The sequence below is a fragment of the Macrosteles quadrilineatus genome, unplaced genomic scaffold (genome assembly GCF_028750875.1).
Source record: "Macrosteles quadrilineatus isolate MER2022 unplaced genomic scaffold, UCM_ALF_1.0 Scaffold_2__2_contigs__length_208266976, whole genome shotgun sequence".
NCBI classification, from domain to species: Eukaryota; Metazoa; Arthropoda; class Insecta; order Hemiptera; family Cicadellidae; genus Macrosteles; species Macrosteles quadrilineatus.
The window spans coordinates 180,925,787-180,942,325 of record NW_026542595.1 but is presented as its reverse complement, the minus strand read 5'-3'; the positions used below and the strand labels follow the sequence as shown (position 1 = coordinate 180,942,325).

The window sequence follows — 16,539 nt, the reverse complement described above, 5'->3', positions numbered from 1 at the left end:
AGATGAGCCTCTCGGGATGAAGATGATGACGTCATTGTTTCTCGCGACTGGCGTAATCAAATTCGTCTGCTTCTTTCTGAGCTGGCTGGTAATGAGCAGCTACCGGTGTTTGTGGATAGAGTTCTCGGCTGAAGTGCAAGAGGTATTACAGATCAAATCCCATCGGAGACACAAGACTTTTTGTCCAAGATTTTGCTTAGAATGTCATTTCTTCTTGACTGTATAGTTTCAGTGTGCTAAAGTCTTCATCAGTGGTAGCCATATTGGATTTTAGTCCCATAAGAGCAATGTTAAATTTGTCAGAACATACAATCATTTTTTTTAACTCCTCTCTCTCTAGCCACTGATAGTAGATAGTACTGATACTCGCAGAAAGTTATAATAGCTTGTACATTGACTACCTCTCTTGGCCTATCACGACTGAAAATCCACAGGAAATATATGTAGAAAAACTATTTGAAAAGCCGAAAGTCGTAACTTTTACCTAAGTAAGTGTGTGATTTTTTAAGTTTCAAGATGAGTGTTTTACCGTATACTTTCTTATTTATGATCTGTCTAGAGGTCGTCCAGTGATAAAAACTCGATGAAATATTTTGTGTGATGTACATACTTCTTTTCTATTTCGCCCCAAACTGTAAATAAGACACGTGATTGGGATTTCTTCCCATTTGTTTTTATTTTCTGTTTACATTTTGCTGTTATTTTTTACCAGCATGGCAACTCATAAGGCCCATGTTAATTTGTTTAAATTTAAAATTCATTTTTGTGCTTATTTTTGAGCCTATTTTAATTTATAAAGGGATTCTGCACATATCCAGGAAAATCTCTTTCCAACAGTATGTATCTAGATTTTCCCTGCGATGCACACGAGCTAAGAAAAAAGGTTTTATAGAAACGTGCTTGCCTATAGATTTAGCTATGTCGTAATAACTTGTTCACCACACTATGATGTTTTTAGCTGTTTTACATACGTTAATTGGTGGCTGAAAGTTACGTTTTGCTGGCCATGCCAGCTGTCATTATCTTTGTATAACTCCCTATGTATAATAATGTATAGAGTATTATATATCGATGGCTGTCATCATCATTTGGGGACCGAGCAGGTTTTTACATCCCTAGGGCCACAAAATCAATTGTCCGCTTACTTTCATAAAACATGAATGCATATTAAATACACAGTCAATATCACCGTTGCCTAGCAACTATTTATTATTATTTTTGCTGATTCCTCAAATTATTTCTTCACATAGTTGTGTTGACTGTTAGGGTACATTCTATTTGTGGTGAATAGTGGTATTAGGGTGTAATAGTGTGGTGAAAAATAGCGTTCGTACCACGGACCAAAATGGTTTTGGATCTCTCTATCGTTTTAAGTTCTCGACTTCGTCTCGGACTTAAAAACTATCTCGAGCCGGCAAAACCTATTTTCGGCCCTAATTTTTAAGTTTGTGAACCACACCCAACAAAATATGACGACAATTTTGTTGGACAGAAGTGGTAATGCAATATGACTGTATTCCTAAAACTTAATCTGGGGGAAAGAGCCAACAAAACGTCTTCATGACTCAAGTCCTAAAACCCTCCCTCCCTTTATCAATTGGGGTGAGATTGGTCAATCTATCATGCTCTTCAACATCTTGATATGTCAAACAATGTCATGGTAATCTATAACATGAGTACACTATTTGTACCTAAAAGAACTTTATGAAGAACTTGTGTTTCTTAAAAATAAAATCTATCTTAATGACACAAACATTCTGTGTATATATATAAAAAAATTGCTATTACATACACACCTACAAATTTAGTTTATTCGATTTAAATATTGATTTTTGGAGATTTTCTTAGTTCAATTGTATCTCATGGGTAGCTCACTCATTCTGTATCACTGAAGGAGGCGCTTTACATTGAGTGTTTGGTATTTTACAAGCATCGTAAAACTCAACTTTATCTTCAGGCTCACATTTGAAATCAGCTGTTCTTGTGTCTGCATGTCGTAGGATGTCAGAATAGTTTGGTTTTTTTATCGCTTTAGTCTCAGCGTCTTCCACCCCTTCACAAGACTGTTCAATTACAGGTTTTTCAGGGATCCTAAAAGATTCGAGTGTTTCTGCTTTCCTCCGTAGCACTCCGTCTAGCAGCAGAGGAGGATTCATCATTTCTCTACTGGGTTTGAACTCTGTGTGAAAGAGGGGATCTTTAGGGGTCCAAATTTTGGGGCAGCTGCAAGGAGTTAAGTAGGCAATTATTTAAAATTTACAATTCTCTTTGACATGGGAAACTATTGCTAGTATTATAACATTTTACTGTTACAATGGTAAACCCTGGGTTGGTAAGGTAAACTAAATTTCATCATGACAATAATCGTCGAGATTTGATAAATATTGAAAATGATATAAGCAGCTACTTAAGGAAATTGCTTATTATATTATTTTATGTTCTCTTATTAAGGGTAGATTATACACTTTCTGATGCACTATTTTTTGTTATGTAAAAAGTACAAGTAATTTAAGTAGTAAGTTACATTCCAATACTATCTTCTTAAAAATAAACTGTTAGAAAACCAACAACTGAGAATTATTTTTGGTTGATAAATAATGATAATAGAAAGAGTATTATTGCAGAATTAGAAGGCTTTTCTGTTCAACTTAAATTAACATTTCTCACGTTTAAATTTTCATCCTGCCACTCATGGATCAGTAAACATATAAACAAACACATCCAGAATTCCTGTCACAGTACTGGTCAGCCCTAGATGATATGAAATAGCTACAAAATAATTTCTAGGTGTCACGGTAGATGTCAAACTAAATTGGCAACAGTCTTGAGGAACTTAGTTTTGAGTAAGCTAATAGTTTCTTAAAATTAAAATTTTTTATTCATAACACAGCTTCAAGAATAGTTTTTATCCACTTTCCAATGCCAACTGATTGACTTTAACATACTTAGCTGTCTTGGATAAGTCTTCAACTGGTCTTTTAGGTGTTTCATTCCTGTATATTTCACCAGGCAGGTATCGTTCTGGTCTTTCAATTTCCATTTCCTCCAGCAACGTCTTTTCAGACAATGGTTGAGAGAGAGTTCCAAACCTATAGTCATCTGGGTCCCCTACTGGATAGCCAAACAGGGGACTGTGAGGGTCCCCTGAGAACCAAAAGGGGGGCTGTGGATTCCAATTGACTGCTGGGACTGAACTATAGAGACATAAGACGTTTATAAGCTTTGAGACTTATTTAGTTTTATGACACAGTAGGGATAAAGAAGAAATGGACAAAAAAGTTCAAAGCATTTAATTTTATATTCAATTTCGTTTTTTAACTGCCATTTTTCTTCTGAAGAAGCCCCCTGGAGGATCAAAATATTGTGTATCTATCTATTCATGTTTCCTAATATCTAGATATCTCCACAGTATCTTATCAAATAATGTGGCACAGATAGTAGAACCTGTTGTTTTTTCTCTCCTTGGGATAAATATGCTGTCTATGTGTCTCAAAAGTCCCATCCCCCACCCTTTTTGGTAAATGTAAATTTGTCCCCCAAAGGGGTAGTTTGGGGTGAGTCAAAATTTTCAAATGTGAACTCCTATCAAGTTATACATAGTTGTAAAGGTCATGCATAATAAAAAAAGATGATAAGAATAGTCAATGGTAAAATTAAGGTATTCATAAAACATTGAAGAAAACACTTACAAAAAAGGGTTGGGATATGGAGTCTCAGTAGGCCTACATATTCCTTGATAAAATGGAGACTTTGGAGGAGGTCCAAAGAAATTTGAATCCATCCTTTAAATAATGATAGCCACACAAATATTTGGAATAATTTACAATCAGAGGGTAATGAATAAAGAAATAAATTTTGAACTTTCAGCAAGTAACTATGGTTTTATAAAGTTGGCATTACTGAAATATTTCTTGCTATCAAAAACTTCTTAAATCCAATACGCTTTAAGAAAACTGTAAATTTATCCTTATCCTGTTAGGAAATATACTATTCATTTTTTCTATTAATGTCTACAACAAAAATATACAAACATTTTGTATAAAATATTTATTTTCTCAAACAACATTGATCTATCTTGACTCTAGTCCATCCCAGGAGGTGCTGGTTCGACCTCTTCTGGAGGTTCTTCTTTAATATCTATGGTCAAGTCCGGGGGAGAGCTCTGAAATGAAACAATTCATGATAAATAAACGTTAAATTTCATTTATTGAGTGACAGTGACTTTCTAAAAGTTTAGAATTGAAATATTTAATTTAATTCATTATGAATTTAGCAATTTCAGTTTCACAAGTATGTAAAACTTCTTTCTCAAAATAAAGCTTCTCCTCTTCAAATTCCTATGCAATCCCTTGCATAATAAGAAGTCCCTCGATAACAAGAGTAATTTTCCAATACCATTGATTTCAAACCCTTAATTACATGTTATTGCAAACCTTGATAAGAAGTCAATCTTGATAAAAATCTTATTTGATCATCCCAATGAATTCATATATATCTGATTTTTCCGTTACAGCATTCAGCATAAAATAATCATTGATCAACCTTGCTTTGCATTCTAATTTTACACTACATGGCACAGTTTATTTTACACTAATAAACTGTTTGAACATTGTGGTAGGAGTTCAATAACAAATTTGTACCTCTATTTTTATTTTTACTTGACAGAAGTAATGTCCAATCAGTGACAATTCTGTTGACTGTTTGACTAGTATACTATAAACATTATAGTGAATTTGCTGAGCTACAAACTTAAAAGCGGTCACCAAATGTCATCAAAACCTTGAAATAGGCCTACTCAATACGTTCTACTGTCATAACACGACAGGAACGGGCTAAACTAAAAAAATCATACTGTTGTAAAAAATCTGAACAAAACTCACAGGCTCTTGCTTGATGTTGAACTGCTCAAACTGAGCTGGCATCCCTCCCATCAGAATGTCCATCACTGGTTGAGGGATGTAGGCTCTCTGGAACATTATACACTTCAGGTCAATCACAGAGTAGAATTACAAGTCACCAACAGTTACATGAGTGTAGGTGTATCTGACCCTTGGCGATCAGAAAGACTATTTACTTCCAAGCGTTTGAGTGTGTCGACACAAGGCAATGACCACAAATCTCAGGTTTAAACACAAAATGTTTGTTATGATGATTGCTAAATGCCGATATTTAATCAGAAACATTACAACCAAAATAATTCTCAGATGATCTGGTGGGAATAAACTGCATGGTTGGCTATAGGAGTGGCCAGTGGTACTAGCTTTGTGAGTGGTTTTGCATGTATGATTGGCAAATTGGACGAAAACTCTTTTGGTTATAGAACGAGAAATACCCAAGAAATCTTGAATGAATTGGGAAATTTATACTCTTGTAAAAGCTTAGTCCGTAACAAAGCTACACAGATCACCTCACCACATTCTACACTTATCCTGTATTCACTTACATACGTACACAAAGTACATCACCGTCTTAGTTAAATGATTATTTTAGTAAGTTGTACAATGTTGGGTAATACACACCTGAGTGTCCGTGAAGCTCAACACATGTTCCCGCAGCGGCTGGCGCAAGTCAGGTGAAGACTCCAGCACGTCTGCCAACTGCGCCGGTGGCAACTGAAGCAGCACCTGGAAACTCTGTGGCTTTGTGCGTTGGCAACACTTGATGAATCCTTCCCATACCTTCCTCTGTTTCCATACCTGTTGGCCAACAGTTATGTTACATATACGTTTGCAAATATCTTGTATATTCAAAATAGCAGTTTACGCAATGATTGCATAAAGATAGTGTTAACGACAGTGCCTTAAAAACTACTAGACGAGTGTCGTTAACACTATGCGAGTTGCGTACACTACTTTACCTACAACAGTGTTTTAAATTACTAAAAATCACTACTCATAACTTCTATGAGAGGTTATGTTTTCGTTTATAACCTCTCATTGCCACTGACAATGATGCAACGAAACATTGTACCAAACATTAATTGCACCACTCAACAATTAAATTGGCCTGAACAGCTGATTGGTTGAAGTTTGAATCATTACAATTTTACTATATATAATAAACTATATTACAACAACGTACACCATGAGACTGACCTGTTTAAGTATCAGTCTCTGAAGGACATTCATGACGAAGCCGATGAGTCTCGGATAGAGAGACAAGGCCTGTATGACCGTCCTCATCAACAGTGTGGGCAACGGAGTGATCTCCATCAGCTGTTGTATGACAATGGCCAGGATCTCCTGTGTGTACGCCTGTTTCTCAGCAAAACACAGTGATGTAGCTGCGCAACAAACACATAAAACTCACACAATCAGTACCTGACAACCGGCACTTCGGATTTCTTGGTAAAACAATAAATGAATGTTTCAAGTTGTACCGGACCATACAGTAGGTATTATTAAAACCCTGCGAGCAACCAATTTAAGGAACTAAAACATTCAGCTTCAATAGTTACAATTTGAATTTATGTATTAAAATTATATGGTAATGTAAATTATGCATATTTAAGAATAATGAACTATATCACACCTTAGATTGGATTTTTACCCTGTTTCCAATAACCAAGAATTTTTCAAACCCAGCACCCTTTTGATCTTAATCTTAGTGTTTGCAACACTTAGGCTATAAAACACCTGACTGACCTTTGATGACAGTCTTGAGTTCACACTTGATCGGGTCAATGACATGCAGTGCCACCAGTAAGTCTGTAGGGCTGATGGGAGACGAATGTTCAGAATGAGATCCAACGAGTCTGTTAAACACCTAGAAAAACAGTTATGTTAGCATGAGCAGCCTTTTATAGTAAAAAATAAACTTTTGTTCATGTTTTAAAAATAACATTCTTTGACTTTGAATATTGGTTAACTTAAAAAGTTTGGATGTTATATCCAGGCATCATTAAGGAAAAAAGTCTTTTGATTGGTCTAGGTTAAGTTGGTCTGAGTTAAAGAGATATTACAATCACAAAAACCCCTGAGAACCCAAAAAAACTAGAGAAATGTAAGAAGGACTTAACATTTTCCAGGATTACACAAGTCTTGTCTGCAGACAATAAAAATACTGAGAATGTCAAAGTTATTTTCAAGGACAAGTTTTACTTACTTCTTTGACCACGATGGGATTCAGTTTGATCAACTTTGGAAGAGCTGCGATGATCTCTTGTTTCGGAAGTCCGTTCAACACCGGGATGAGGAACCTCACGTCTGACACTCTGGACTGATACAACTCCCTCACTCGAGCCACCAACTCTACACTGGGGGGACCTGCAAACCAAACATTAAATCACACTGGAACATGCTTAGTTTGAACTTCATTTTACACTTCTTTAAATTCAAATTATTCCTTCGGTCCACCAAACGACTATATAATCAGTGTTGGAATGATGTGGGTGTCAAAAGTAATTTTTGAATATTCTAATTTTTTTAATATTTATGTACAGCAATAGAACAAGAGTTTAATAGATCATTAGTGTAAAAATATGGGAAATTTGATAAAACTGGTATTGGAACACTGAAAAAGGATTAATTCTGTGTACCACATAACCCTGTCAAGGTTTATGTGGTTGCCTTCTCTTCCCCTACTCACTCACCACCCTACTCACATTGCCAACACTGTTTCACCATTGGCCGGTTGCCACTGGTCGCCTTTCAACCCGCTTTCCACCAGTCAACATTAGTTCAGTACTGATCTATCTACAAGTTGGTTATTGACAGTGAACCTCACACATCATATGATCACTGCTACCATCTTTCAGTTTTGAATTTTGTTGTAAGTTTTGACACTGTTTACTTTGTAAAATCAACAGAGTAAAAATCTGTTTTTAAATATATGTTTGCCCCATGGATCCCTGGCCCTATCACAACAAACTTGCGGGGGGCTGTGGGTTGTTATCGCCGCCACTGATTCATAACTTTAAGTCAATTTGTTCTACTGGTCTCTTGGTGTTTGAAGATTCAAATTCTTCTGGGTTACCTTTTCTCCCAACATGTAGTACAAGGAGAACATATTTTCCTTACAGTGTTCCAGTAACAGTTCACATAAAACAATAAATAACACTAACACATTAATCTCAATACAAACAAATCAAAATCACATGATCATACAATATGAAAATTGAGTGCATTAGCTTACTTTTGTCAGTGAGGATGTGTATTATCCGGGTGACCAGAGTCTCGGAGCCCTTGGGACATTCCTCCACCAGCTTAAGCAGCTGAGGGGAGTGCATCCCCATCTGTCTCACAGGCTGTTCTACCAGACGCAGGATAGTACGCTTCACATCAGCACCCGTCTGTACATAGGTGGCTGCCAACCTGCACACATCAGTCACAAGGCTCTGTTCTTGGGTCTACCTGACTTGGTCAGTTGTTTGTCAAGAAATCTCTAAATGCCAAAATTTCTAGAACTATTTAAATATTTTGAGTAGAGAGCTACAAGCCGGTACTGACTCATCTATTCTCCAATTTCAATGCTTTCAATTTCAAGACCATTGTTTGTAACAAATCTTTCAAAGTAAAAACATGCCGATTTAGAATTTCCTACCCCACTTTATCCTGATGGTTATGGCGTGATGGGATAGTGTTAGGGTCTGGATATAGCAGAATATGAATGGATGTGTTATTATGTTTTATTAAAATAATTTATAATACATTCAGTCGTTTTAGGAGCTTGATTGTAAGAAAAACCCCTAATAATGTCCAAAAATATTTAAGTTTGTAGTTTTTAATGAAAATAAAAAATCTGATTGCAAAGGTTTCCTCAAATATCCTTTCATATTCATCACTTTTAAGGCTCCAGATCACAGTCTAAGTGATCATTCTGTAATTTGAATTGGTAACAAACAAAAACTACCACAAAAATTGTAATTTAATTTAAACGAGGCCGACACCAAGTGTGTGTGTGTTAAGGGGAAGATGAGTGTTGATTGGGTGAAATAATAGCTTTGTTACTAGGATCAGCAGGGTCTTAAGCGAGTAGCACAAAACATCAGACTCACTCGTGTATGAGCTCTTGTTTGACAGGCAGCAGAGTCAGGTAGAGGTAGAGACAAGCCCTGATAGCCTCGTCACTCCAGCTGTCCGCTCTCTCCGGCCGACCCTTGTCAGGTCCGAACAGCACCTCAGGTGGCTTGGGCAGCCTCAGGAACGTCAGGTAGAACACTGCGTACTCCTCGATGATGGACTGCAGGTCGTTGCGGTTGTACAGTGACACCACGCAGTTGATGGCCATCTCCCTCACCTGCCACAACCAATTACAAACTGTCTATTCATAAAACCTCAAAGTGTTCATGGCTGCTTATTTACTTGATACAGACAGAGTCCAGTTATCTTACCTTACACACACCAGATATTGAAAATGATACTTTTCCCTTCGGTCTACTCTGAAAAAGATCTATTATACAAGGGCTGACCAAAAAGCAACAGAGGTTTCATATTGGTGCCAATGAGGCAGGGCTATACTTATCATAGGACCATTTCTACACTCAGTAAGCATCCAGCTACGTGAATCATACTTTGTCTACAGTGGAGTGTTTAAGTCATATCATTGCAAACTTCACCAGTTGTGAGATAAATTAACATTTTTGTTGATTTTCTACCAATGTAGGTATTTACGGTACGATATAAAACCTCCCCAGTAATAGTGACTAATATCTGATCAAACCTTTCTACTTAACAACAACTTACCTCGGAATTTTCATGAGAAGTATGAGAGAGAAGAGCATTGATGTAGATGAGAAAACGAGGAGGTCGTCGAACCACCTGCAACGTAAATATTACATGGTCAGTTTTAAACCACCAACAAAAAGCTTCTGACTATTCTCAGGATTGCCCATAAGATGAAATTTCTGATACCAGGATACACTGTACTATATACACTTAACTGCCAAGATTTAATTTGTTTTGAAATTAATTGTGAACCTGCAGGGTAACCACTACGTTAACCCACTTTCAGTACTATACTCATTGCGACTAAAGATTAATCGTAACAGATTACAGAAATTGAATAAAAATACGCCTTATTACACTTGAAACAATTGTAGCAAAAAATTAACAAAATGTTGTCTTTCAGCTGATTTAAATGATTCCGTAGTGTTTATAAAAAAAAATTAATGTTACGAGACAGCGACACACATTCAGGTGCATATTTTAAGCGAATATGAATACAGGGCAAGTATACAATGCAGTGAGACAACCTGTGTAGCTCTTTGACTCATCTGTTGATTTAGTCAGAACCATTTACTAAGCCCAGTGATCAAGGACAACTACATCCAGTTCCAAAACATCAAAAAGCTACTGACTTCTCTCAGAATAAAACTGGGTCACATCTGATTTCTAAACAATTTAATTGATCTGCCCTGACATGTCACAGACACTACTCACCAGTTCTTGTAGAATAGCCAAGCACACAGTCTCCTTGGTACAGAGCTCTTTGAGTGTTTCAATTGCGTTGTCTGTGATCAGAGGAGCTTCCAGGTACACTCTGTACAGTAGTCTGAAACATGTACCATTCACCTCTACTAGAATGTAGGCTTACATAGTCAAAGTAGACTGCAAACATGTGCAATTGTAAGACTATTTCCTTAAAAAAACTTTGAAAAATGCCAATTGCGAAGAATCACAGATAAAATTTAACTGTGTCATTGAACTGGAAAAGTTAAGTCGTAGCTAGCTCCTATAAAATGGATTACTAAAGGTCTCTAATTCATCCCACAGGAAATACATAAAATACTAATTTTTAACTAATAACTATTAAATATTTTTTAAAAAATAACCAAAACCACAAGGAATAAAATATGTGACGTGACAATAAGAAACAATTAGGGTAGGGATCAAACAGATAGTTATAATTTAGAGAAAGGACAACATTTTTTATACCTAGCTAGATTTTAAAATGTTAGAAATCATCTTGTACATTAACAAGAGTTTTCATGAGATATATCAATAACACTTTTCCTATTTTGTAGTTTGTGAAGACACAAAATTTTGTATGTATGTCCATGTCCATTACAATCTTATACTATTTTTTATTATACATTTTGTAAAATAAAATCTACAAAATTTGAAGAAGTAAATTGAAAACTGACGTCTCTCGCTCCTTGATGTCCGGACGGTAGATGATGCTCTGTATCAGGTTACGCAGCAGACTGCTGTAGTTCTTCTCAGCGTTATACCCCTTGTGTTCCAGAGCAGGAGGCAGGCGGTTGAACCCTTGCATGTAGCTGTACTCCTCATACAGCCAGGCTAGAGCCAAGTGTAACCTCTTGCGCAAGTCTTCTGTTATGTACTGCAGAATAGCTGCAGAGAAAAATAAAAATAAGTTTCAATTAATCTGTTTATTTGAGTAATATCGCTATGGGTATATACTGGAGGATATATAGAATCTATTGGTATTTTTTTTTTATGTAAATCTATTTTTTTCAAGCTTACTGCATTTTAAGTGATGGTGATTGGGATTGCAAAGGTGAATATTACCTAGGAAAATAGATGATAATTTTTTTGGGATAGCATACTTTCTGAATTTCCGACCTTTTTTGAGTTATCCGACCTAGGTCCGGTCCCATTATGGTCGGTTAAGAGGGGGTCTACTGTACTAGTTTTATATGCCAACCCCAGGAATAATAATTACTGACTGGATAGACAAGAACATAAGTTGTTTCAGTGTTAATTATTAACACTGAAACAACTTATGTTCTTGTCTATCCAGTCCTGTATCTGCCTGTATCTTATTTGGAAGGTTTTAAATCTGTTAATAAGACTAAAAGAAATAAAAAAAAATTGCAATATCAATAACCGATGTTAAACATACTCTGTTTGACGTCGTCGTTGGAAGTGGTTCCCAGAGTGGCTATCATCTTGGTGTACAGAGGGAACACCCCACCCATGATAGCGCTCTTCTCAGTTTGTAATATTCTTCTGACAGCATCCACCGCCATTCTCTGCCTCTTCCTCTGCGGACAAATAACTACAGTTATGATTAAGATATATAATTTTATCACTTACACAGCTCCTGATTTTACCATGATAAGGTTGTCACGGAACTCCTGGACAAAAATTCACGCATTTTTCATGGCTTCAAGGTCATGAATTGGTTGCTAAGTTAACCTTAATACTAGGGGCAGGTTCTTGATACCTTCGGTTCGTTTTGTACAAACAGTTGGCCTGAGGAATCAGTTTGGGCCAAAAATTATTATCAGGGAGAGCTCAGGACAAGTCGAGCCGAGCATATTTCTACGATCACCAAAAGCAAAATGTGCAATTGAAAAATAACAACTTCGTCAGAGGCAGGTGATGTTTAAGTGTTGCAGTACTCCTACAGTGCAATTAACCCTGCATTTTACCAGGGTTCATTTCTATTAGTACATTTTTAACTATTTACAGTAGGCATTTGAATACCAAGCCAATTGCCTACCTCATCCATAGGCCTGGTAATCTCCGAGAGTTTCAGAGCCCTACGCTTTGGATGTTTGATGTTGGACAGGTTAAGGGTGGGCGGTGGAGGGGCGAGAGGGGTAGGTCTCCCCACCACTCCCTGCACAAGTGTGTGAATCTTTTGCTTGTCCTCTTCTTCTTCTTCTTCGTCATCATCACGGAACTGGGGGAAAAACATGTAAATTGAGTTTCTTGGTACAAAATTATCTTACTATATTATGGTTAAGGTTAGTAACTCCGATTACTAACTTATGAAATCAATCAACTGAGATTATGAAAAACTAATTGTGCTAGAATAAGAGTGAGATGTTGGTAATGTTGCTGTTGTACATATAGTGTAGGCCTATAAAGCCACAGCAATTAGAACAAGTACTTACTCTATGCACTTATCACTTGGAACGCTACTCACTATGGTCCGAGTCACTTTACATCTAACTATGGTAAGCTATAGTTGTAACTTACTAGAATACTAGAACTAATAGTTAAACATGGTGGCAGCTATGGTACCGGATTACCATGCCTTTTTTACAAATTGAGTTGATGATTTTAGATCAAGATCAAGAAGTTTTATTTTCATTGAGCGTGAGTGAAGTATTTCATTTTTAATATGTGATATCAAATGTATCAATACTATTGATGAGCATTAGAGTCAATGAGAGCTCTACGTTTGATTGACGATATAACTAGGTTTTGAGCAGTGCAATATATTATTTTCAAGTTTTGAGAATTTGAATTACAGTCGGAAGAAAACCCACATTATCAAGAGTGGAGATATTTAGTTTCAATTCATATTCAAGTACAAGTTTTGTGTTTTATTTTATTTTCCAAGATGTTGCAACGTGGTAAATTGCAAAGCTGTAAGCTGCAGGTTTGAGAAGGAAAGTTGCAATTTCATGCAGTAACCTGAAAGTTCAATTGTGCAATTTGTTCATTACGTCTATAAAACTCATATTTACTGTAAGTATTTAATAACAGTACATGACTGCTATATAAATCTGCTGAATTGAATAGTGAAGATTTTATTGAAGTAATTGTTGGAAATAATATTTTCCTACAGTCACCCGACAAAGTTGGCTTCCTTGTACTGTTTATAGTACAGAAAGCTGCTAATTGCTGCATATTTATACTTTTCCGTACGGTTTATACTTTGCCGTACGGTTTATACTTTGCCGCACATCAGGATTCCAACGAAACAACACAAAACAGCGTGGTTCTATTATGCACGTAATCCGTGTACACTTGGAAATAGGTTGGCAACACTTAGAGATAATAATACTATGAGCAACTGATTGACTATTATAACTACGATTTAACCTGTCATTTTGTGTTTATAGTTTCGGTATTTCTGAACTTTCTGGACTTTTCTTTTAAACGTTTTTAAAACATTCCTACAATCTTAATAAACAAGAAAATACCTTTAAAGCATTTTTTTTAGGCGCGGAAACCACTTCAAATTACAAAAACATACGGAACTATATTCTCAAAACATTTCTTGCCGAGGAAAAATAGCGGAGTGATACGGACCGCGGGTACTACTTTCTCTAGGGCACCATTTGTGTTGCCAGCTGAACCTAAAAACGTGTTGTATAGTGTTTGAAAGACTAATTATTTTGACTGTAGGAAAAATATAATGTGTAACACGAGTGAAAAAGGCCTTTGCTGCACTCGAGATCATTCCGCACGAGCCGCTGCTCTCGTGTGCAGCAAAGTGCCACTTTCACCACTAGCTACACAAATAACTATTTAAAATTAGCCTATTTTATCCATGTTCTAGGCTAGGCCTACCCATCTTGAGTGAACAATATTGTATAGCCTACACGAATTTCAAATTGTATCTGACTAGGCCTATCATTTAGAAACTACTGAAGTTGCAAATTTTCATCAATTTATCACTTAATAGTCTGTATTCTACATAGGCCTACTTGAAAAAAGAATAAGTTAGGTAGTCTTTGGATGAGCCAAACCTAACTGCGTTCCAACGTAGGCCAATGACCTGTTAGTCTACTAACACTGTCTGAGAAGTATTTTGTAGGCCTAGACAGGCAATAAGTTAAGTGCTGGACACTGTTGCGTCTACGTACTGTAGGCCTATTGGTTGAGTTACTTTGGCCTAGGCCTAACTTGTTCAAGCTGAGAAGAAAATTATTGTATAATAGCCTATGTCTTTTATTTTTGATACTATCCATATTTTATGCAATTTCATTGATTTTATGTGTACATGTCTAAATTTTATGTCATTTGAAAATGACTGGTTCTGATAGCAAGTCTACAGTTGGAGAGCGAGTTGTCTCGTCTGTCAGTATGCATTTACCGCCGCCTTTGCCGGTAGAGATCAAAGGAGATGTTGTAGAGAATTGGAAGTTTTTTAAACTTCAGTTTTGAAATTATAGTGTGGCAACAGGATTAGAGGAAAAAGATGAGAGTATTAAAGTTGCTACTCTATTGTCAGTTATTGGTAAAGACTGTTTGAAAATTTTCACAACACTTGACTTAAACAAAACTCAAAAAGCTAAAGTCAGTGATATCCTTGCAAGTTTTGATAAATATTTTGAACCTGAAAAAAATGTGATTTATGAAAGATTTGTTTTTGGCTCTGCCAATCAGGAACCGAATGAGAAAATTGAACAATATATTTGTAGACTTAGACAACTCAGCTCAACTTTTCAGTACCAATCTTCGGAACAGGAATTAATTCGAGACCGTCTAGTTTTAGGAGTACAGGACTTGGGACTGAGGAAAAAATTATTGTCCGACCCAAAATTGACCTTAGCTACAGCTATTGACCACTGCAGAGCACATGAAGCTACGGATGAACAACTGAAGCATCTCAACTTCAAGGAGAAGGTTGATTTTAAAGAAGAGGTTCATAAGATGCAAGGTACTAGTGGAAGACATCGCTCACAAGGTAGGACCCTTCCAAATTCTTTTAATAAATCCAGTCAATCCAGAAGAAAATTTTTGTTTTGTGACAAACATCATGAATTTAAAAGGGATGTTTGTCCTGCTTTTGGGAAAATCTGTGACAATTGCAAAAAACCAAATCATTTTGCTAAATGTTGTAGGAACACCTTTTCTGCTAATAGGCCTAATTCAAAATATAAGAATAAATATGATAAATACTCTAACCGTAATGTTCACCTTGTAGAACAGATTGAAAGTGATGTTGAGAGTAGCTCAGAGTCTCTATATAAAATAGATTGTATTAACTTAGCAAGATCGGATGATCCAACTAGTCGTAAGGGACAGTGGTTTACTAAACTTGCCTTTTGCACAGATAGTAGTAATAATGTTTGTTATTTGAAGTGTCAGCTCGACACTGGAGCCTCTTGTAATATAATGCATAAGAATGATTTGGAGAAGCTTACTGTAGGCCTAAATAAGATTGATGGGATGGTTCTCAGAGAAACTGACACTTTGTTGAAGTGCTATAGTGGTAAAATCATTAAGCCCGTTGGTGAAGCAAGGCTTAAGCTTGTTCATGATGATAAGTTTCATAAATTAACTTTTAAAATAGTCAATGAATCGGTCTACCAGAAACCTCTCTTGTCTGTAGAGGCATGTGAACAACTCGGAATAATTCAAGTTAACGCTAAGCTATGTAAAGTCGAACAAGTTAGTAATTCCGAAGATATCATTGCCGAATATGAAGATGTCTTCTGTCGCATCCGAACCTGGATGCGAGCGAAGGAGGATCGGGTACTCGAAATAATTAACACATTTTATGTTAAGAAAAAACCGCATTGGTGTGCGGGAGCCGGTAAGGTAGGACGATGACTGTTGTACAGAGAGTGTCGGGTGATCGAGGTAGCAGTGGGAACGGAAGGTGGTGTGATGGAAACAACCAATGGGGTTAGTTTATTCGATCAGGCCATATGACGTCACATCGTACGATATCTAACGGTACATGGATCGAGCTAGCAAATTTAATACTTGTAATATTTGAATCTGAATTAGAAATATATAATTCATTTTATAATTAAATTAATACATCACATTTCCTCCGCCCTTACTTTTGAACATAGCTTGTATAAAATTTTTATGGAAAAATGTATACACACAAATTGAAAACATCAGTAATGAAAATAAAAACACAATTTGAAAACATCAGAGT

General features: G+C 36.4%; 2 protein-coding genes across 2 annotated transcripts in view; both read right to left on the bottom strand.

The window, feature by feature from the left end:
• Positions 1–1,817: 1,817 nt before the first annotated feature.
• Positions 1,818–3,855, bottom strand: LOC128988124 (uncharacterized). Its single transcript, XM_054409341.1, has 3 exons — positions 3,690–3,855; positions 2,946–3,194; positions 1,818–2,223 (listed from the first exon to the last, which is right to left on the bottom strand). The coding sequence occupies exons 1-3, from the start codon at positions 3,779–3,781 to the stop codon at positions 1,872–1,874; spliced, it is 693 nt and encodes a 230-aa protein (XP_054265316.1). The 5' UTR covers positions 3,782–3,855; the 3' UTR covers positions 1,818–1,871.
• Positions 3,856–4,038: 183 nt separating this feature from the next.
• The window catches only part of LOC128985915 (symplekin-like), a 47,664-nt gene continuing 35,163 nt past the window's right edge, over positions 4,039–16,539 (bottom strand). Inside the window, exons 10-22 of the mRNA XM_054405899.1 lie at positions 12,409–12,591; positions 11,806–11,947; positions 11,084–11,294; positions 10,380–10,491; positions 9,684–9,758; positions 8,996–9,237; positions 8,134–8,312; positions 7,105–7,265; positions 6,645–6,765; positions 6,096–6,283; positions 5,520–5,696; positions 4,881–4,967; positions 4,039–4,162 (exon numbers count right to left, since the gene is read on the bottom strand). Of these exons, the coding sequence (XP_054261874.1) occupies positions 4,082–4,162; positions 4,881–4,967; positions 5,520–5,696; positions 6,096–6,283; positions 6,645–6,765; positions 7,105–7,265; positions 8,134–8,312; positions 8,996–9,237; positions 9,684–9,758; positions 10,380–10,491; positions 11,084–11,294; positions 11,806–11,947; positions 12,409–12,591 (1,959 nt within the window). The 3' untranslated portion in view covers positions 4,039–4,081. The remainder of the gene's footprint in view (positions 4,163–4,880; positions 4,968–5,519; positions 5,697–6,095; positions 6,284–6,644; positions 6,766–7,104; positions 7,266–8,133; positions 8,313–8,995; positions 9,238–9,683; positions 9,759–10,379; positions 10,492–11,083; positions 11,295–11,805; positions 11,948–12,408; positions 12,592–16,539) is intronic.

What these genes read in the sequence shown, in the direction of transcription:
- LOC128988124 (XM_054409341.1), bottom strand. Translation starts at nt 3,781, where the DNA reads ATGGATTCAAATTTCTTTGGACCTCCTCCAAAGTCTCCATTTTATCAA. An exon ending in CCATATCCCAACCCTTTTTT is followed by an intron (nt 3,195 to 3,689) that starts GTAAGTGTTTTC and finishes ATGTCTCTATAG; the next exon opens with TTCAGTCCCAGCAGTCAATT. An exon ending in GACTTATCCAAGACAGCTAA is followed by an intron (nt 2,224 to 2,945) that starts GTATGTTAAAGT and finishes AACTCCTTGCAG; the next exon opens with CTGCCCCAAAATTTGGACCC.